Below are 23739 nucleotides of genomic sequence, written 5' to 3' on the forward strand. Positions count from 1 at the left end.
AATTGGATCCAAATCAACACTAGACCCCACTGACTTTCAGTGTACAAAGAAAAACAATAAATCCACAGAAAAAAAAGATAACATACATGTTTGGAATGACATGAGGGTGAGTAAATGATGACAGAATATTCATATATAGACGATTGGCTGGACTATCCATTTAAAGATGATTTGTATGTTCAGGGTTACACATCATTTCCAATAATTATCCAAGCATCTTCTCAATATCACATCCATCACTGTATCTTTGTAGCGGTTTGGTGTGGTTTAATGTGGAAGACTGCAAGGCAAGCTGGAAGACTGAGATATGAGTGCCATATCTGCCATCTCTCTCATGTTAAACCCCACACACCCCTCATCAACAACCGCCACAAACAGCCTCATGACACTGTTTATGCCCTGTGACAAATGCCCTACTGTCATCTTGCACACATTTCACGCTCTGCGAAGGAAAACAAAGGCCCTGTCAATCACCTTCGGCCGACAGAGACGGATCTTCAGCGTGTGTTGGGGGAGATGGGTGTCAGACACCTGATCAGATCCGAGGGGAGAGCAGAAGTGTCTGGAAACAGAACCGTGACAGCAGAAGCAGCAGCAACAATGCTGACTCTGATGAACAGAGCACATCAACTACACCAGCATCCAATCCCACAGCTACCGGTTCTGAACCAGATCTGATGCCCCTTTTCCACCGATAGTGTGCTGGTGCCTGTCCAGTTAGTCTTACAACTGTATGAAATGATAAACTGCTCTGAAATTTTATTTGTAATAAATGTAAACAATGAATAGAGGAACTCATGATATCAAAACAATGCAGAATTAAATTATTAAATCAAAATGACACAATTTTAATTTTTTTCAAATGGCTGATTAGTCTACTAGAAGTCTACTATTTTTCTTTAAATACATTTATATTATTAATTTATATTAGTATTTTTTTTTAGCAGCAATGCTTTCCATTAGCAAATTGACAGTATGCTCGATTTAGATTTAAATTTCTCACAAGTGGTGAATTAAATGTATTAATATTATATATATATATATATATATATATATATATATATATATATATATATATATATATATATATATATATATATATATATATATATCAACGTTCAACAACATTTAGGGTCAGTAAGATTAATAAGTAATTAGTTATTTTATTCAGCAAGAATGAACTGAATTGAACAAAAAACAAATACATTTAAAATAAATTTGTATTTCAAAAATACAAATAAAAAAATTTGTAAAATTATTCTGAACATTCCAAATAGCAAACAATCTGGAAAAAAAATTGGTTTCCACAAAAATGTTAAACAGCAAAACAGTTTTCATAATAATGAATAATGATAATAATAAGAAATGTTGAAGGATCATGTGACACTGAAGACTAGAGTAATGATGCTGAAAATATGGCTTTTCCATTACAAGAATAAATTACATTTAAAAATACATGAAAATATATATGAATAACATTAGACGATATTGCTATTTTTAATCAAACTATATAGACAAAAGAAACCTGTGATATAAAAAAAGATGCCTAATTAAATGACTTTGGATTAGGGATGGGTCACCATGCTTGACTAGTCTACTGCGCACCCAAATACTAACTAATCGAATATGAAGGTTGATTAACTTATAAACATATTTAGTTTTAATATTTTTAGAGACAGTGCTTTCAATTTAGTTGATGACAACATGCTGTACTTAAAAAAAAAAAAGTATTTAAAATCATTGATTAGTCAAATCGAGTATTCATTCAGGTAGCCCTGACTAGTGGGCATTGCACATCTCTACTTTTAACATTAACAAAGAAATAAGATTTGTAAACAACACAGTGACCTGGTCAGTTTAAACATGGGCTGTTTTTGAGAGACTTCACCAGATTCTCTGACTGAGCGCTGGCTCCGGCATCAGCACCGGCACCGTTTTTGGTGGAAAAGCGGTATGATTCCAGTCTTCAGGCTAAATAACACATCTAGCCGCCAGCAGTTTCCTCTCCTCTGTCTCTTTCCACTTCCATGCAGAACTCCAGATCTCATCTCAACCCACATGCTTCTCTGTTACTAGGGAGAGAGCTGACAAGCGTTGCCCGCAGCTGGAATTTGAGGGTCATTTCAAGAACACAACAAGCTGTTAAGACAGACAATCGAAGCTCACACAGTCTCTCTCTCTCTCGCTCGGCACACACGCTCGCCAAATCAATAGAAATGTAAACGCAGAGAGGAAGGTCATTCAGCAAAACTCTGCTGGAATGCATGCTGATAAAAACATTTGCATGCAGACCAGTGAAAATAAACAGGCTGATGTAAACATTCACTGCTTTGTGCAGCGTCTCCATCCTAAACGCTGATGGAAATACACTTTCTCTCAATTCATCCCTGTGGATACACATAGAGCCATCGTGCAAACTCTCACGGAACACATGTCTAAAAGTCCTCAGAGTAAACAGCACCGGGATCCGATCTGCAAGACACAAGCCTACAAACGCACAGCACATGCAAAGAAATAATAAGCAAAGGGGTTGATCTTCCCACTTACGGAATACTCGATGGTGCCCTTCGGTCTCTGGAACGACATCCGCCTTCCATCCTTCTTCTCCGGTGTCTTCTTCTGGCCGGTATCTGAAAGCAAGCGAGGGAAGGTTCTCATTATGTTCATGTTCTGCTCTCCCCTCAGCTTGACACAAGCTGCCGAGCTCTCAGCCTCGACCGACGGCTCATCCGTCAACTGCGAGTGTGAACGAGCCAGAGAACGCAGCTTCTCTCTCTCGCTCTCTCTCACTCTCTTACCCTCCCTGTCTACCTCCCTCCTTTCCCCACTGTCTCCCTCTCTTTCTCTCCCGCTCAGCACAATGACAGCTGATGTGTCTTCACCTTGCAATGCCTCCTGCTGCTGCAAACGCCTTAACAGACAGAGACCACCCTGACCTCTGAAAGTGAGAGACAGTGAGAGACGCAGTGCTGCCACCTGACAGTATCATATTTGTGTTGTGCTGTGATTCTGTGTGAAACCGATTTCAATGCCTGGCTTATGTAAAGCTATTAGGGCTATGTTACATATTGGCACTGATTTTACAATTCAGTATTGACATCAATTAATCTGGGTTTGCACTCTTTGGTGCTTTTGATGCCCATAACTATTAGAGGAATAAAACTGTTGTGAGAACTATTATATATGTTCAGGAAATTCCTTTATGTACTATATGTACCATATTACATATGTTAATCAAGCATGAAATGGTTACTACTGCTCAAAAGTTGGGGTTTATAATTTTTTTTATGTTTTAGAGAGAACTCTTTACTCACTAATGCTGCATTTATTTGATCAGTGAAAATAGAAATATTGTAAAATATTTTACACTTAAAGGGGGCGATTTCAAGTTTTTCTTTCTCTTTGGAGTGTTACAAGCTGTTTGTGAATAGATAAGATCGCTAAAGTTTTAAAGACTAAAGTCTCAAACTCAAAGAGATATTCTTTATAAAAGTTAAGACTTGTCCACACCATCCTGAAACGCCTCGTTTAAACACCCCCCCACATGCCTACATCACTATTTGGGAAGATTTGCGTAACACCGCCCAAATACTCATGCAAAGAAAGAAGTAACTTTGATTCTCGCTGTAGTATTGTTGCTGCCGCTGCCATGTTGTGGAGACGCTGTGTGTTTTGTTGTGAAATCGAAGCTACTTTGTTTGGCCTTCCAAAAGAGGGTACAACTAGAAATCAGTGGTTAAGTTTTATTTACAAAATCCTGTTCCAGAACAGCTCAAACTTAATATTTGTGTGTGTGCAACGCATTTAACGGAGGACTGTTTTTCTGAACCTACAATACAGTATTTAAAGGATTTGCCACTGAGGATTCAAACACAAGTTTTGAGCAGTGTAGAGTAGAGCTTGTTTTTTGTCGTTTCTCTGATCACAAATGGAGACAAATGATTTCATGTTTACGCAGCGCGATATGCAATAGTCATTATAATTCGTAATTATGTCCCCACTGGATGCAACAAATGCCTCGTTTATAATGGGTTTTAATGTTTTTGTCTCATGCTGGGGGACAAGGCATCACAGTATGGTAAGGGGCGTAACATTTCCGTCACATGCTTGAGAAATTTGGCCAATCACAATGCACTGGATAGCTGGCCAATCAGCGTACACCTCGCTTTTAAAAAATTAGAGCTTTGTAAAAATTTCAGACAGGTGGGGCATAGAGGAGAAACAATGTACAGTACTTGGAAAATAATGTGTTTTTTTAACCTTAAAATGCGTAAACACATTGCATTACACCAAATACACAAAATAATATTCTTTTTAGCAACGTCATATGACCCCTTTAAAAATAGGCCTTTTTTTGTTATTCACTTGATGCAAAGCTGAATTTTCAGCACTATTACTCCTTAAAATCCTCCTCATATGATGATTTGGTGCTCAAGAAACATTTCTTATTATTATTAATGTTGAAAACAGTTGTGTTGCTTAAGATTTTAGTGGAAATACATGTGCATATATTACTAACCCAACAGTAAAAGTGAAAGTGAAAAGGCATAAATTAAAACTAAAAGATCAATATCAGATCATTCAAATGCAGTTTGCAATCATCAAACCAAAATGTATATCCAGCATAATAACTAATGTGTAAGCATATAGTCTTATGGGTGTGTGTGTGTATGTACAGGATTATGAGAGCAATGTTAGCAATTCCCCCAAATGATCACTTTGCTTCAGGTGGTCCATCCGTCTTCACATTAACATTAACTCCAGAATCAGTCTAATAGGTTCTGCACTTGTGACAGTGTGACATAGAGATGCTCGGCTGTGCAGCCATGAGTCATAGTCATTCTTCTATTTCTGAGCTCACACCAAAGAGACGGCAGCGAAAGAAACCAGGCCAGCGCAAGCACTGACACGAACGCTGATCTTTTATCCAGCACCTTCATGCCTCTGTTTGAGAGTGTAACCTGACCAACAGTGACAGTGGCTGATCTCTCTGTATTTACAGTACATGTCACTGAATAAGACGTCTCATATAGAGCGCCTCCAAAATAGTGTTTTATTACTCTAAAACACATTGTTGTGACATTTACAAAGCAGATCTGGACTAATTTCAAGGATGATGTGCGATTCCCACATTCAGAGACATAAACATATTTTCTTTCTTATTTAGTAAACAGTACTGTTATTATTGCTTGTAAGTAGGCTCAGAGATTTGGAATTGGATGAGAACTGAAAATAATTCTGCAGTTTTCCTTCCTGTATTGACATGTTTTGAAATGAAACAGGAGGTCTGGGCAGAACGTAACTAAAGGTTTAATAAAATAAAATAAATGGTAAATGGACTCCATTTATATAGCGCTTTCAACAGACCACATGGCCATCCAAAGCACTTTACAAGTTGCCTCACATTCACCCATTCACACACTCATTCATACACCGACTGCGGTGTCAGCCATTCAAGGCACCATCCAGCTCATCGGGAGCAGCTGGGGTTAGGTGTCTTGCTCAAGGACACCTCGACACTTGGTCAGGTGGAGCCGGGATTGAACCAACAACCTTCCGGTTTGTAGACAACCTACATGAACCACTGAGCCACTGCCGCCCAATAAAATAAAAAGTTTACTAAAGCATTTTGAACATATTACTTAAATTTCCTTTTAATATACGTCTATACTCACACTATACTGTACATACACAGACTCATTTATATGTGTGTACTGTGTGTATATATTTCTTTCATGTCTTGAGCATCGTTCACACTTTCAAGTTGCTTGATATATATATATATATATATATATATATATATATATATAATGTGCAAAAATGCTCCTGTATGAGTTTTTGTCTCATTTACATGATAAGGGATATCACAAGAGCAGCGAGAGCAATCACATTAGTGCTGTTTGTACAGAATATATCGAGTGCAAATGTGATTTTATACAACAGTTCAGTAAATACGGTTATATTTTAAACACAATATCATGCTTTTGCCAAGTTTTGCCAAAAAAAAAAAAACCTATAAAGCCACAGCAGAATCGTTGTGTGTCTGCGATCAACACAGCGGTGAATCTGCGTTTTCAACGAATCGGGAGAATCAATGATTCAAAGCACATTCATAAAGAGAGCCATTCAGGCCCTGTCCCAAATGGAACACTTCTTGTGCACTTGAGGTCTTACGGACTTACAACGGCCGCCGCATGCATGTGTCTGTTAAGTCCACAAAACCCATTTGCCTTTTTTACGTTCAGAAGGATGCTCGCGAGTGCCCCCTTTGCAGTCGTTATAAAAAAAATGTAAAAAAATTATTTCACAGAAATGTCAAAACTGATGTTCTGTATAAAAACATTAAAAACTAATTGATGTTTATTTAATCTAAAATATTTATTATTTTTTAAATGACTCAAATGACTAAATAGAGAATCTACTAATGGTCTATAATTAATATAATTTATATTTTTACAAGACCCCAATAATAGATCGCAAAAATATGCTAATGTCTGTGTGCTCCAGTACAACAGCAGTGACAGAGGAATGAGTCAGAAAGAGAAACACAGTGAGCAAACACACACAGCAGAGATAAGTTCCATGAAAAAAGGAGAAATTGTCTAGGATTGAACCCTCACATGTGTGTGTATATCGTCTGAACCAGGCTTTTCACACGCTGAGATAAGAGCTGCCACATCGAATCTAAGCAAAGAGCCCAATGTGTGTCTGAGAGACACCAAATCCATGGTCTCTGTGGCTCTGGATGGACACTGGCCACACACAGAATGTTCCAGAGACCATGGATTTGGTGTCTCTCCATCAACAAAATATGACAAATCTCTTGAATAAATATGCATTTGTTCTCAATACTCATGACATACTGGGTCTGTTCATAAGTCCAGTGAGCTGCACTGCTTTCTTCATAAACAGCTCACTGCGTTTTGGAACACAGCATTGTACTGTGGCTCACCGATTATCTAGCGTTTTGTGCTCTAAATATAAAAATCTCTGCTAATGAGAACTAGCGTTCAGTGGTCACATAACACAGGTGGGAAATATGGGACAAGGCCACACGCTGTTCTCTTTTTCCATTAAGTGGCAAAGAAAATAATATTATTCTTGACCCAGATACATTTGTAACATTTTACCTAGTTTGTCTGCAAATGTAACACTAATTGTGCATGCACATTCACTAAATAAAAAACAAAAACACGTATACATCAGACTTTTGATTTTAAGTAGTAAAAGCTCTCAAAAACACAGCTGGTTTTATGCTAATGGTATATGGCATTTATATATCTATAAAATACATTATATATAATAATAATATATAATAACCTTTTAAGCATCACAATATTTAAACAAAAATACACAAATGAATATATTTTACAAGAGATTTTACTTTTTTATGAGTATTTCTAATCAAGGACACATTAAGATGACAATATGACAAAAAGTGAGAGTAAAGAAACATTTACATCGTTAAAAATTATTTCTATCTCAAATAAAAGCTGCATGTATGTATAAAGGCATTTGAACTTTCTAATAAAAAAATACAATAAATATAAAATATATACAGTTTGAAAAAAGCAGCGTAACTGTTTTCAACATAGATAATAATAAGAAATGTTTCTTGAGTAGAAAATCAGCATATTAGATTATATTAGATGATTTCTGAAGGATCATGACACCAAAGACTGAAGTAATGATGCTAAAAATTCAGCTTTGCATCACATGAATAAATTACTTTTTAAAATATGTTAAAATAGAAAACAGTTATCGCAAATTGTAATAATATTTCACAATATTCGTGTTTTTACTGCATTTCAGACCAAAACTGCAGCCTTAGTGAGAATAAGAGATTTAAATGAATAAATAAACTTAAAATTTTGATAGGTGTAATTCTGTCAAATGTCTTCAGCTTCTTTCACACTTTCAAGCTGCATGATTTGAGGTAAACATTCACATCTGCAAGGTATCTCAAACAGTGCATGCTGAATTACAAAGTTGTAGAGTCAGGGGGGGGGGGACATTACAAACCTGACACTGCAATCAAAGTGGAAGAAAATGTATTTTTATGTATTTGTTGTGTGTTTCTTATTTGAGTGTTGTTGTCACACAAGGACGCAGAATGTATGCGACTAACTTCAGCGTGACAGAGAAAACAACCAGGCTTGTGTTAGTGGCAGCTGCAAAGACCCGGCGGATGTTATTCTTAGATCGCTCTCATTTACTGCTCAGAATGGTGCTGGAAACAAGTGCCCCATCATACTAAGCAGGTGGTACACACACACACACTGTGTGAGAGTTGCTGGAATGAGATGACTATGGCTGTGTGGAGACTTTGTTATTTGCCGTGCAAAGCTCTGCTTCATTTTAACAACAATGAACAAACAATCTGATTCACTATTCCAATCTCAGTCTTAAAGGGACAGTTCACCCAAAAAGAGCCTCACGTCATTCTAAATGAATGCTGTCACAAAAGGAGAAAAAAACAGCTCTTTGCAAGAACATGAGGATGGGCAATAACAATATTATTATTTTTGATTGATATTCCTCATACATTAACACAGATCTGTACTAAACAAAGCATATTTACTGATCTTTCCAACAAAGCAACATACTGTAAATATATAAAGGCAATTGTGTGACAGCATTTGCTGCAGAAGATGACTCAACTTATATAATGCTGAGATACTTGACACGCTCTCTTGAAGTGAAGCCGTGTTCGACATCCAGCAATAGATTTGAGAAGCATGATGTTTACAGTGATAGTGTAACCAACAGTCACACTGTCCTAGTATGAACTATATAACATGCTATTCTGACTGTAAAATGCATGCTTATTATAAATTAGCATGATTTCTTATGCTTTTGCTCATATGACTGCATTTCGTTCTGAAGTTCTATACTTAAAGCTGAGACGCCTTACGAAGCTTATGTATTAGCAACATATTACTGATAAGAGTGCCCATAACAGTGGCAGTGCATCATGTTTTTTACATTTAAACACACATTATGTAATATAATCACATGATTCGTGTAATCTGATTTCTGACTAATTCTTGTGATTATATCTGTTTCAGATATTAAACAGGAAAAGAATCATGCATGCAATCACACTTTGTCATGACTGGGAGGAAAAGTTGTTACACCCACTTCCCACTTCATCACTCTCTTTACTCAATTTCACTCATATTTTTTCTGCTTATGGTGATATATTAAGAATTTTTTGTTTTATTTTTCTCTTTGAGATTGTTATCATTTTAGCCTTTTTTTGCACTAGAAAAAGTCACTATTTAGTTTTTCATGACCATACTCCATCCCCTCTCTGAAACTTAAAATTTACAAAGGCTATTTTTGCTACTGTCCCTTTAAGACTTCTATAATAACTGAGACTGCTACATTCAGACTGTGGCATTATTTTAAAACCAAATTCATTTTGAACCCAGCTTAGAAAATTAATAATTTTTATAGCCATTTTTAATTTATGAATGTATAAATGAAATATTTATTTTAACATAAAAATAATTATATAAAGATCCATTTCAAACCATCAATATTATATTTTTTTAAGAAAAAAAAAAAAAGATTTAAAGATTTCTAGATTTAAACCTGCCTAAAAACCTTTTTTTTGTCATGACTTCTCACTTAAAACAGAGTTGCAAATATATGTGGAATGAGTCATATGTTACTGTTAGATGTGATGTCATAACCGAGATGATTTCTGAACGAGCTGTTATTGCTTAGTTTTAATGTTAGAATAAGTTGTTAGAGTATGTCCACATGGTAGATCAGACTTACAATGATTCCTGTTTCATTACATGACCCCTTTAGCAAAGGGAGAAGTAACATGGCAAAGTTGCTCACTGAACCGAACAGCTCAAAGTCCCCGGCAGTTGTCATTGCCCAGACTGTCACAGTAGCTGGTGTGTGTGTGTGTTTGTGTGTTTGCTAGTACTGCAGTTTGAATTCTGTGTCAGGGGAGATGCTGAACTCCACACGGCCTGTTCCTTTCCCTCATTAACACCCACCCCAGGTTAATTAATCAAACCCGATCCTGTCAGTGGCTTGGCGTGTGTCACCCACACCAGAGCCTCTCATTAGCACTCACTCCAGGGTGACTAATCGCAGCAAGATCCCTCCATCCACTCGGTTATTGCTTTAGTGAGCACTATTTAGTTTGCAAATCAAATAAAGCAGTGGCTAAAGTCTGCCTAGTCTACACTGCTGTCGTGAGTTCAACTCTGCTCTTAATGTGAGTGTCTGAGAACCGCTGAAGATATCAGAGTTTGGTAGGAAGGCTGAATAATGAATTGAACTGTATTTGCTGATTAAAAACAAATCATTAATTATTAAAGTATTCTGTCAAAGAATATAACTAAAAAAATATGAGGAAAAAGGCAAAGGCTTTGTTTAGTGCCAGTAGTGTTATATATATATATTTATGTGTGTGTGTGTTATAAGTATACTACAAAAATAGTAGTATGATAGTATGCTATTTGGAACCAATGCATTGTGTTCCAGATTTTAATGTGGGAGGTACTGTATGATGCATGATTTCTAAGACACTTTCTAAAAAATGACAAGTAAAAAAACGAGTCTTCTTCAAATTTATTGGCATGAGTAAAGAGTACATTGGGATGAGACGTGACATCTAGCTCAACATTTCCCTTCAGCAGAGACGCTTTAACTATTCTTCATCTCGCTGCATGTGGCAGCTTTAGTGCTAAATCCATATCCACCATCGGGAAAGCAGGACAAATAATGCAGGTCAGGGGGAAAAAAAAAAGCCCCAGAGTGCAGGCTGGAGCTGAAAGATCAGCCGCTGTGCTGCAGGTAAACCGCTCCCTCGTCTTTGACGCACACCAGGCATGGATGCTTAGTCAAAATTTAAAAGGTTATTGAACAGAGGGCAAAGTTTGATCCGTTGAGTGTCAACCCTCCTTGCTACTTTAGCATTTAGTCTAGACAAGTGCAAAATAAACACCGCTGGGGCCACAACGCTTTCAAGCAATCAATGAAGTTCAAAGGTGATGTCGTCAATGCTAATGTGTCATTTCTCTTTTGGCTTGCATCCAAGTTCCAAACAAAACAGAAAGTTATGTTAAGTTAAGTTAAAGAGATGACGTATCCTTCATTTGTTGAACATTTAATATGCAAAATATGCCTGTTCTAGGCATAAAACAGTTCTACCTGTTTTGGCATCCACACGTGACCTCTTGGGTTGTCACAGCACAGTACTGGCTAATGTGCCGAGGAATTAGTCTTAACTCAGTAATGAAAACACACCCACACACCCCATTCATCTTTGGGGGTGATCTAGAAAAAACCAGGATGCGTCTTGTGCCTCCCACGTCCGTCTAAAGCCAGTGCAGATGTATGCTAATAGACTCCCTGCGCTTCCAGCACGGCATCAGTGCAGCCCACTCATTCTTTAGACCGTTCCACTCTGGTAATGAGGGGCCAGAGGCGCTTCAGAAAACGCTGTGCTATTATTTCATTGTTTTGAGAGAGCATGCACATTTACAAATAGAATGACTTCTGAAATTCCAACACTGAGCACTGGGCTGAAATCATATTACAGTGACTAATTAATGAAAATATCTGATCATGTTTATCATGATTATAATATATATAATGATTACAAATATGAATGAAAATGATTTGCTTAAAATGTAAAAAATGCTAAATTGAAACACCCATCAATCCCCACTGTATTTAAGCAATGCTTCATATTGCAATGCAGGAATGTGATTTCCTACAGTCAGTTACACGTTACACAAGGATGAGCTCCATTGGTTTTTATCTCTGTGTTTTTTAATCCATTTATGCAAATGAGCTTACATGGTGCTATCAGCATTGCACCACTTTGATAAGTGTCAAATGGTAAGGACAGCAATATTGTCTGCTGCAGTTACCCTTTTATGAATCTAACTGAAGGTTGTGGTGAACTGACGGTGCAGTGCTATTTCCTGTAAATATTTTCTTTTTTGGTCACACTTTAGTTTGCAGACAAATTCTCATTATTAACTAACCATTAACTACAACTTCTGCCTCAATAAAATCCTAATTTGCCACTTATTGAGAGTTAGTAAGGCAGTTGTTAGGTTTGGCGAAGAATAGGATTCTAGGATCTAAAATATGGTCATGCTGCAGAATAATGTGCTTTATACTAAAGAAAAGTCAATATGCTAGTAATATGCATGCTAATAAGCAACTAGTTTATAGTGAGAATTGCTATACCAACTTTGAATCACATTAATTATTTTCATTTTTAATACAAGTGAATGAAGACTGGCCACATAGAATATCTGTAATTTTTTAGAAGTTGTGTGTCACAACTTCACAACCAAGTGAAGCAACTGCAAACATCTACAGTTTATTAAATATTATTAAATAAAAAGTTAATATAAAATATATAGCCTATTTATGATCACAACCAAGATAGACAAATATATATTTAGACATTTAATGCACTTTAAATATATATATATATATATACACTTTTTATTTTTTTTATAATGAATAAGGAATCATGAATGTGTCAGCACTCTGAGCAAACAAAACTAGAGCTACAACGCAGCAAAAAACTTTACAATACAAAATGCGTTTACGTGCAGGTAAAGCCAGGATATGAACTCTTAACTCTCCCTCACAAAAGGTCAACAGTCAAATGCAGAGGAGGGCAGCGGACACGTATAAACTCTCTTAATAATAACTCACTGTAGTGCTGCAGTCATGTTGCACTGTCAGTATTAACAGGAGCGCAACAACTGTCACATTTCAACCCGTTTGTAAAACTTTTGAGAGGAACACAAAACTAATACCTGCAGTGTGTGTTTCATGCGCGTTCTCCAGAGGCGTTTCTGCATCAGAGTAGTCTTTAAACTGAACTTCTCTCACGGTTACAGGCCAGATTTTACCAGCAATCGCGTCTCTGAACGACTGAATATAATCCATATTCAGATCTTCCCCAAAGCATGAACATTTAAAAGCAATAAAAACGACACAATAACACCGAGTTATTTGCCCAGAGGAAACTGAAACACGCGAGCAGAAGCAGGAACTGAAACTGACAGCAATCCGCTCAACTTTTTGCCGTTCGTTGCGCTACATGATTTACGCACGCACGCAACGTGACGCGACGCGCCCAACACTGCAAGTGAAGCAATGCTGACGGAAACAAAGACTGTGATTTGTCGACTGCATGCGACGTCAGGATTAAACGCGCGACAGACGCGTCGCGTCGGTTGCCATGCAGTGAAAACGCCTGAAGGGAAAAGTTATTGACGCATAATTTATGTGCATACAACTCAGTGTTTGAAGTTAACACCAAATTCATGTTTTTAAGATTATGCCCAATCATGTTTACTGGTTTGTTACGAGTTCGTAAATTCGTAGGGTTTAAAACAACATAGGCTAATACAGTTTTTAATACCGCAAGGGAAGCTTATATAGGCCTAAATAGTATAATATTCATTTAAAATAAATAAACACATACTTTTTTTTTACACTTACATTACATTTTATACACAAGCATAAAATAGCTCATCCCAAGGGGTGACAAATGAAATGGGCCTCTCAGGCCAAATTTACACAGATCCCAAAATCCCCAAAAAAAGAAGTGAAACTCCCTCTGCTGGTCAGCCATAATATATCTGTGCCACCTTCGGACCAGCTGAGTTGGCAACAAATATGACATGCATGAATTCAACTGCTGACAAAAGACTTCCCTTTGTTGTGAAAACAAATGAAAGTTATCACAGAACCCTGAAAGTCCAGACGTCTGGTTAAAACAGCTGTGTTTAGATGAAAACTGAGCACAATGAAGGTGCATCTGATGGATGGATGAAACTATTGAGGTCAGCTTCTTCCTCCTCTGGTATTTTTTCATTTCTCTTATTGGTCATTTTAGTGCAGGAACTATAGAGTAATCCACCACATCAGTGTCATTTTAGCAGTATTAGTATTAGTTTTTGTAATGTGCCATTTTTATTCGTTTTGAAATATATTTTGATTATATGGATTTTTATTTTTATTTCTTTTACTATCAGTTAGTACTATTACTTCTAGTACAATTACTGAATACATTTTTAATAGTTTTACTTTAAGTTAATAACAACTCTACTGTCGGAAATAAAAATTTTGTCATTATTTCCTGACCCTCATGTCATTTCATTTTTTTTTTTTTTTATGTGGAATTTCTAAAAGAGTAACTTAGAACATTATTGCATGAATAAGAACCTAAATATCTGTGTAGGTTTTCCTTGCACAAAGCTGCCTTCAGAATACAGCGTTCAAATCATATGGGCTACTTTCATAGTTTTTTTCAGTCCTTTTGGTCACTAGTATGAACATTATATGGAAAAAAGTATTTGATTCCACTGAAAATACAAGTATGATGTTTTTTATTTGTAGATGAACTTCTGTACACAGTATACAGAAGCTAAAGGACAGCCCTTGTTGTGCTGTAATTCCATGGAAGTGTAAAAACCGCTGCAGGTCATTAAATTATTTCTTACTGTAAATGATAAGTGAAGCGGCTTTCAAATCCTTCTTGTGCTGGGTTCAAGATACACAAACATAGTATTGATTTGAGGTTCTCCACAAGCTCGGTTGTAATTAAAGAACAGTTTAATTTGTTCGGCCCCATGAAAGATCCAATATTCTCAGAGAAATAAAATAAGCCCTAGATGAGGGAGATTAAAGCAGGGCTTTCCTCCCAACCTCTCAGTGCGCACAGTATTAATGCTGCCTTCTATTTCAATTTCCAGAATGGAAGTGAGTCTGGGGAAATAATAAGCAGCACACAGAATTAGTTCATTTGTTCTCCATTAGATATTTATAGTGATTCATCAAATGTTCCAAACCAGAACGAGGCAGGATTTTTCTAGATGTACACACATGTATCATCACTGCAGCCAGCAGCATTTTATACATACCTAATTATTGAATACGATCAACCAGGGTCTAAAATGAAAACTCAAGCAGTGCCAAATGCAAGAAAATTGCCTTTGATGAGTAAATTAAATGGAGTTCCTTTCTCAATCTGCTCGTAACTTCATTAGGAACTGTAACATAAGGCTTAAATCGAATTGTAAGAGCAGTTCCACCCTCGCTGATGTAAGAGACGTGCAAAGACATACAAACACTCAAGACTCAAGCAGCAGCATCTTCTGCTTTTGTCAAGGGCCTTTTAGGATTGTCCTGGGCCCTGTGAATTTATGCAGTTTTTGCATATTTAAATTGTTTTTAACATTTTCTTTCTGTTTATGTCTAGACAGAAATGAATAATTTTAATCATTCAAGAAGGATGTGTTACAGTACAGAAAAAAGTGATAGTAAAAACAAGATTAGAAGAGATTTCTATTTGGAATAAATGCAGTTCTTTTAAACGTTTTATTCATCAAAGAATCATGAAAAAAGTATCACAGATATAAAAAAGAAAAAAGGTTTCCAAAATGGATGATAAATCAGAAATTAGAATTTCTGAAGGATCATGTGACGCTGAAGACTGTAATGACTGATGAAAATTCATCTTTGTATAACAGGAATAAATGGCATTTTAAAGTATATTATTTAGTAAATTGGTACATATATACCATTATATTACCATTATTTAAATTGTAATAATATTAAAACAATATTCATTTTTTCCTGTATTTTTGATCAAATAAATGCAGCCTTGATGAGCAGAGCATTAAAGACTTATTAAAGAATATTTACATATTTACTTATTTTTTAATAATAAATATATATATTTTTGCAATTATATATATATTATTGTTCCATATAAGTTGTATTATATTTTATTATATTAGTGTTTAAGAAGAGATACTGTAGTGTAGATGAAAAATAAATCAGGACCTGAAAATTGAGTGACATGCTGTATGGAAACTGGTTCTGGACCAAATGAGAGCCATAATCCTTTTCCTTCAGTCAAGACAGATCTCATTACTAAACCACAACTGCCATCTCCACACTGAATGTGTCCAGACACCACACACAGCAGCACATAAACACAAGGATGAACATCTGCACATTACCCTGAGCTTCACAGTTTACAGGCCCAATTAGACAGACACAAATAGAGCAAAACCACTCCGGCTGGGCAGATGCAGCTAATAGAGAAAGCAGTGAAGCTCTGCTGCTGTAATGAACGAGCTCTAAATACAATCAGATTACGCCAGACAGACCGTCTCCCATACGACAGCTGTATTTGTGATAAACGATAAAGTGAAATGTTATTTATGACACAAAATGTGGTGCAGAGGAAGGAATCATAGAGATTCTGGATGTAGAGATAAAAGACCAGCGAATGGATGTATGACGTTCAATGCCTGAGACATTCATTTCCTTCCATTTCACTTGTCTGGGATTTTTCAGGATGGTAAATTGCTTTCTACAATCCCAGTGCAGCTCCCTGCTGAGTATGAGAGCGCTATGATAGAGATATTTTAATAGGGTCTTGGGAAAACTGTAGAAAAAGGAGACGGATTCATTTTAATGTATCTCTTCATACAAATGATTCAGTGATTAGTTTGGTTTATCACTCTGAAATGTTCAAGGAAGTCTTCAACTCATTTTAGTGTTTAGAAAAACTCCTTGAAGTGTTTAGAAAAAAACTATACTAAAAACCTAGAAACTATACTAAATGTTATATTATCCATCATGATTTAATACTTAATAAAATATTCCTTAATATTTGATGTCAATGTTTGTTTGGTTGGAATTTCAAATTCTAAATGAATGCTAAAAAAATAAATAACAGTTAGGGGTGCATCTAACTTTTAATGAATAAAAACGTTCATTTTGTGGAAAAAAAAAAAAAGTAAAAACACGCCTTGATTATCTTTTAACAAGATTTTATTTTCAATAGCTGTTTGTCAGAAATTTAGTTCCTCTGACTGAGAGGGAAAATCTACATTTGTATCCATTTTAAAGCAAATACATACATTTTGAGATACATATTGAATATCGCTATAAAGCTGAATAATATAAAGGCATTTTTTTAGCAATATATCACCATGCCCTACAGTTTGTTGTTGAAATCACACACTTCTCCCGAGGCACAGCATACAGGTGGAGCGCTTGGCTTTCACGCAGGTGGATAATGTGCTTCTGTTCAAGTGTATGATTGCCTCAAAGACAAAAGTACTGCTTTCCCTCTCTGAGATGACAGCACCATCTAACAGATGATTATGCTGTCCAAACTGCACAGAAACTCATGAATATTCACAAGACAAATGCAAATGACTCAGTCTGGCCTTAGAAGAATCTCAGAGAATGAATCATTTCACCAATGTGTAACAGTCCCTCAACTGATGCATTAAACCTCAACCGAAAACCTACTCCCCGCTGATCTGAGTTTAAGGTCTATTAGTTTGAATATGATCACTCATGAGAAGCCTGAGTCAGATCTTGCCATCAGGGTTTTTAACACTGTGCTATTTTAACTTCTCTGCTCAATTGACCTCAGAGGTTGTTCGGCCATTGCTGGGAGAACCAGGGACTGCAGTTACACAGCATTCCTCAGAAACAAGTTTGACTGCATAGATGCACACAGCAACCAAACATCAGTTAGACTATCATGATGGCAATCAATCAACTGCTAGACTCATGTCACGCTAACCAATCAGCAACTGGACCCTTTACATGGCAAACAAATCAGCAGCTAGACTGTCATCACAGCAACCAATAGCTTGATTCAGCCAATCAATTGCTTTACCAGTTCTCAAATATATTTTGATAAAAAAAAAGGTTTGGGGTAAGAAATCTTTTTTTTTTCAGTTTTTTGAAAAAGAAAAAAATGATTTTGTATTAAACCAACTGCAAGTATTAAATTGATCCAAAGTGATAGTAAGGACATTTACAGTGTTAAAATAAATAAGTGAATTATAAAAAATATATTTTTTTAAATAAATGCTTGTTTTATGAATAATCCTGTAAAAAAGCATCACTATTTCCACAAAAACATTAAGTAGCACAACTGTTTTCAACATTGATAATAAGTATTATTTTAGAAGCATCAAATCAGCATATTAGAATGATTTCTGAAAGATCATGTGATACTGAAGACTGGAGAAATGATGCTGAAAATTCAGTTTTAAATCACAGCTATAAGTTCACAACGCGTTTTCTGGTGCGCCCAATAACAGAGATAACACGTCAGCAGCGTCGTACGTCAGCAGCGCCACTGTAGTGTTGTGAACGCGCTCACAACAGACCCAGAAGAGAAGACAATTCTGAATAAAATCATAATTTTTGTTATTTTTGGACCAAAATTTATTTCTGATGCTTCAACAAATTCTAACCGACCCTCTGATGTTACATGTATGGAGCCCTGCATATGACATGCAAGAAAAAATAACTAAATTGTGCGCACGATTTACTAATTTGTTCCCTCATAAAAACGTGCACACGATTACTATTGTGTTCCCTCGATTTGCTAAATCATGTACATGATTTAGCAAATCGAGGGAACGAATTAATAAATTGTGCACACAATTTATAAATCGAGGGAACGCAATAGTAAATCGAGGGAATGCAATAGTAATAGTGTGCACGTTTTAGTACATTGAGGGAATGAATTAGTAAATTGTGCACATGATTTATCCTACTATTTTTTCCTGCATGTCATGTGCGGGGCTCCGTACACATGGACTACTTTGATGATGTTTTTCTTAGCTTTCTGGACATGGACAGTAAACCGTACATACATTTTCAATGGAGCGACAGAAAGCTCTCAGACTAAATCTAAAATATCTTAAACTGTGTTCCGAAGATGAACAGAGGTTTTACGGGTTTGGAACGACATGTGGGTGAGTCATTAATGACATCATTTTCATTTTTGGATGAACTAACCCTTTAAGTACTAAGTAGAATTAATTGAGGGTTATTTATGTACTTAATATATGGCTAGGGTTAGGATTAGGGTTTGGTTTAGAGTTACTTGCATGTAATTATGCACAATTTATTGTTATTATAATAGTGTATAGCATGTGTAACAAGGTCACCTTAAAATGAAGTGTTACCCAAATATTTGACATAAAATCCTAATGTATTAAACAAAAATAATAATTAAATATGGTTTGACTTTAATATTCAGTAGCAGAAATGATAAGCCTTTTAGCGTCAAACTGTGTTCATTTTGGCATCAGGATTTTTTTCCCCATCCAGCGCAGTTTTCTTTTTTCTTCTGTTGTAGTTATGTCATATCTGTCCTGGTTACAGAGCACAAATGGTTTCACTTCAGGAGGGTTTAGAATTCACCTGAACAAACAGCCGACCCGCTGGGAAAAGCATTGTGATTCTGAAAAGTTGATGGGTTTTTGGCTCATCAACCTGGAAACAGAATACGTAGTTGGTAATATGCATGAAATCTTGATTTGAAAATGGTCTTGTAAAATGGTATCCGCTCGTTCTTAAGATATACTGCAGAGCTGAGTCTCTTACTACGGTAATAACACACGACTGCACTGACTGCATGGGGTCTGCTTTACCAGAGGACTACAGCCTCCACAGGCAGAGGGTTTAAAGATTAGTAAACCCTGCAAAGTCTCAATTAGTCTTTGTCAAAGGATCAAAGGATATTTATAATACCCGAAGAAAGCCTACCATTTGCATTAAAATTCATTTCAATGGCTGTACTACACCCCCCCCCCCCCAAAAAAAAAACCTGTCCAATATAAATTTTAAAGTAAGATTAACGTTGTTTTTCTTCTTCGAACTGAAAACATATTTAATTTAAACCTGATCTTAAACGTCTAAACATATTATTATATATTATTTTATATATATATATATATATATATATATATATATATATATATATATATATATATATATATATAAAATATTTTTCACATTTTTTACACAATATTAAAAATACATAAATATAAAAAATAGGAAATATAGATATATTAAAATTTTATTTTTGAAATCTATAATTTCTATATATTTTAAATATATAATTTTTTTAATTTCGAAATATATTTAAAAATATATTTTGACCAATACTAAAAAGATAAATGTCAAACAATATAAGGAAATATAAATGACTTGCATTTATTATTTTGTATTATATTATTATATTGTAAAATCTATATTTCCAATTTTTATCATATCGTGTAATGTGACTTTAACAAAAAAAAAAAAAAAGAGTACCTAAAACAAATTCATCAGAAGCACATTTATGTGTTAAAATGCAACAAAGTTTTGGCCATATTTGCTATATTTTGAAATATATTGAAAAATATATTTTGGACAATACTGAAAACGTAAAGTAAGTAATATTTAAGTGTAAACGAAAAGTAATATTTTATTTAAAAATGTAACAAAATAATTAATATAAGGAAGGGTTAGGACTAAAGCTTCTGTGCAGATTTCTCTCCTGATTCAGACCAGACCACTTTTTCATGGGAGGAAGTGTCATTAATGAAAGAAAAAAAAAATCCTGTATTAAAAAAATAAAAAAAGATTCTGTATTTGCAATATATTTATATATATATTTGAAAACATATCTGAAATCATCAATGAAGTTATGAGCTGAAACAGCAGAGCAGAAAAGAAAAGAGGAGACCATAAGAAATGCACTAGTATCTTTATCTGACCATCGGACCATCAGCACTAGCATCCAATTTATTAAAACAATAAAACCTGAGCTTCGCTCTGTCGGGTGGTCAACAAATAACCCAGCATGAGTTGAGAGGGCAACAGAGATCAGGCTGGTGTAAACAAAACACGTTCAATCTTATGCTAACCGCTGTGTCAATATCTTCTCCTGAACTCTGCAGGGGCAATTAATTGCTTTCCCTTTCAGAAGGACATGCTCATATTTTTCATCATTATGTTAAGCGCTGGTGCATGAATTATAATGGCCTAACGCCTGTCTCCTTTCATTCCTATGCTGATTAAGAGAAAAGAAACAGACAAGTGGCTGTGATAGAGAGGATGGAGGTGGATGTTGGAGATTCGAGAGGCTCAGGGTGGATGAGGGTAATCAAGACAATGAGGCCACAATCACAAAGTAAGATGTGCCAGTGTGATTGGCACTGCCAGAAGAGAGACATCTGAAGATGATGAGGAGGTCTCACAGATTTCACAGAAAGACACCATATGATGAGCGACCCTTCAGCTGATTTGGTATAGTAGTTCTTCCACTGCTTTAAATGGCTCATATTATGGAAAATGATGTGCTCTTTGGATATATAAGCATTTGATTTAGCATTTACTGCTAAACTGTTACATATTTAGAGATTCAGCATGTACAGATGATACATCATCCACAATATTATTAATGGAAAAAGATGGAAACATTTTCTTAGTTTTTAGTTAGTTCTTATAACAAACACAAAATCATGAAAGAGGGGCATTTTCTTCTAATAGGTAAGATGATGAAAGCTTATCCCTGATATAATTTGCATGAGGCAAATGGTGTTCACATCAGATACTGACTGGTTTTCAGACCCCCCCGGGCCACCCAATACAGTAAAACTGCACATTTTAGAGTGGCCTTTTATTGTGCTGCTGTCGCCTCTGGCTTCCTTAGTTAGGGACACTTATTTTCGTCGACTTGATTGCACAGATGCTATTTAAACTGAACTAAGCTGAACTATTCAATGATGAACTGCCTTTAATTGTAAATTGAGTGTTTACTATTGTAATTTTTCATTATTGACACTATTTTCCTATTTAATACGGTAAAGCTGCTTTGAAACAATCTGTCTTGTTAAAAGCACTATATAAATAAAGGTGACATGACTTGACTATTAAAAACATATCCTTTTTTTGTTTTGTTTTTCAAATCAGCCTTAACCATAAAAAACATTGAGTGATTATTTGATTGAAGTGAAACTTGACTAAGATCATAAATGGACTCAATCCACAAATGTACTCAACCCTGAATTAAAAACAATCATTAAGCACTAAGAACAAAGCTGCAGGGTCTTGTTAAGTTTGTTAAAATTTGATTTAAGCTTTTTGGAAAAGTGATAAGAAGGTGAAAAAAACAATAATTTAGTCATTCAAGTTTAAGTCCAAGAATGGTCTGTAAATATGCACATATACAGCATACACAGATACAGAAATCTGTCTGATGTGACCATGTACAGCAAATGCATGCGGAAACGAAAAAAAAGAAATTTCAACTTTTATGAGGACTGGCAGATCTTCTATTTCACAGCGAGGTGTTCAGTCGATAAGATGGCAGAACAAACTGCTTACACTCCATTTAAAATCCCCTTAATCCATAACAATCAATAAAATCCATCCCTGCCCAGCACACTGCACATGAGCCGAGCTCAGAGGAGGGACAGAGGCAGAACTCTGACTCTGATAGATAAATTGCTTAAATTAAGAGGGGGAGGTCCTGCTGAGAGAGAGAGAGAGAGAGAGAGGCGTAACTATACAGCACGGGTTATAAATCCAGCGGCACCAATCCTTCCGAGGGGAATGCAGCAGTAAATTCAGCCCTGGATGCAGAACCACCTCCAGGAAAGCAAACTGTTTTTATTCCACCCCACGGTCTAATCCATGAATCTCTGGGCCTTCGTCTGGAGAAGTGCAGTGACTGCCAATCTACTTAGATGTAGAGAGAAGTGAGAGCAGTGGAGGAACTTAACAAAAGTATCACGATGCTATTAACTACATTTTTCAATAGCAATATAACAGAAGAAGTGCTTTCAGAAACAAGCAACTTTTCCAAAAGCGGTATGGCAATATTTGCCAGAAAGATTCATCTGTATTTTGGTACCACTGTGCTGCATGTGTTTTACAGTCAAGAAAACTGAAGAAATGAAGATGTTTCCTAAAATATATACTCTATCTTTCAAATGAAGCACTAGGAAAGTTTGATTCTTTTTAGTGATTCAGTTCATTAAGATGATTCATTATAGTGTGAACTATTTACTATTTTCACAGCAGCATTTTACTGCTTTTTTTTTTTTTTAACAAGTTCCATTTGTTTTATAATAATATATAATAATAATATATAATTTTTATTTGAAAGAAGCCTCTTACCTTCACCATAAAAGCTGCATTTATTTGTTCACAAATACAATAAATACAATACAATAAATACCGCAATATTGTGATATATTATTACAGTTTAAAATAACTGTTTTATACTTTAATTTATTTTAAAACATAATTTATTCAAAATGCCAAAGCTCACGTGGCAGTGTCACGTGATCCTTCAGAAATCATTCTAATATGCTGATTTCTTATTATTATCAATGTTAATTAATATTTAATGTAGGACTACTTAATATTTTTGTGTAAACCGTAATACATTTTCATCATCCTTACTGAATTAATTTCCTTAAAAACAGTTGCACTGACTCCAAATTTTTAAACAGCAAGACATCTCCAGAAACAACAGATGCTCTTTAGATCTCCCGTTATCCTAACAACATGTATGTAAAGCTTGTCAGAGCTATAAGGATGTTGATTCACAATCATTTTTAGTCTGTTGCATCAATGCTTGACTTAACCTTTCTTTTCCCCCAAACTGTGATGTAGCTCCTATCCTCCTCCACATGGCACTGAAGGGACATCGCCATGTAATTTCTCCTCAGTCTGTGTGAGTAACTGACCATATTAACTCACCACATGTCAGCTTTTTGTCTCCACTTTGTAATTCAGTCTGCTTTGTCATTTCACAGATATTTTGGATCTCACTGTCCACAGACTGGTCAAGTCTAGGAACAGATCTTTTGATTCCAGTTGGGTAAATCTGTGGAGGAGATGCTGGTA

At 35.6% G+C, this 23739-nt stretch overlaps 1 protein-coding gene across 4 annotated transcripts in view; it reads right to left on the bottom strand.

Moving 5' to 3' along the window:
- The window catches only part of LOC132158830 (oxidation resistance protein 1-like), a 158418-nt gene that overhangs the window by 48851 nt on the left and 85828 nt on the right, over positions 1 to 23739 (bottom strand). For 3 of the 4 annotated variants that reach the window (XM_059568416.1, XM_059568417.1, XM_059568415.1), the window contains one exon: positions 2548 to 2630. In XM_059568416.1, the coding sequence (XP_059424399.1) occupies positions 2548 to 2630 (83 nt within the window). Of the gene's footprint in view, positions 1 to 2547; positions 2631 to 12812; positions 13095 to 23739 lie in introns of those variants that run through there. The other variant, XM_059568418.1, reaches the window with a different exon arrangement.

Source organism: Carassius carassius, chromosome 15 (genome assembly GCF_963082965.1).
Source record: "Carassius carassius chromosome 15, fCarCar2.1, whole genome shotgun sequence".
Lineage (NCBI taxonomy): Eukaryota > Metazoa > Chordata > Actinopteri > Cypriniformes > Cyprinidae > Carassius > Carassius carassius.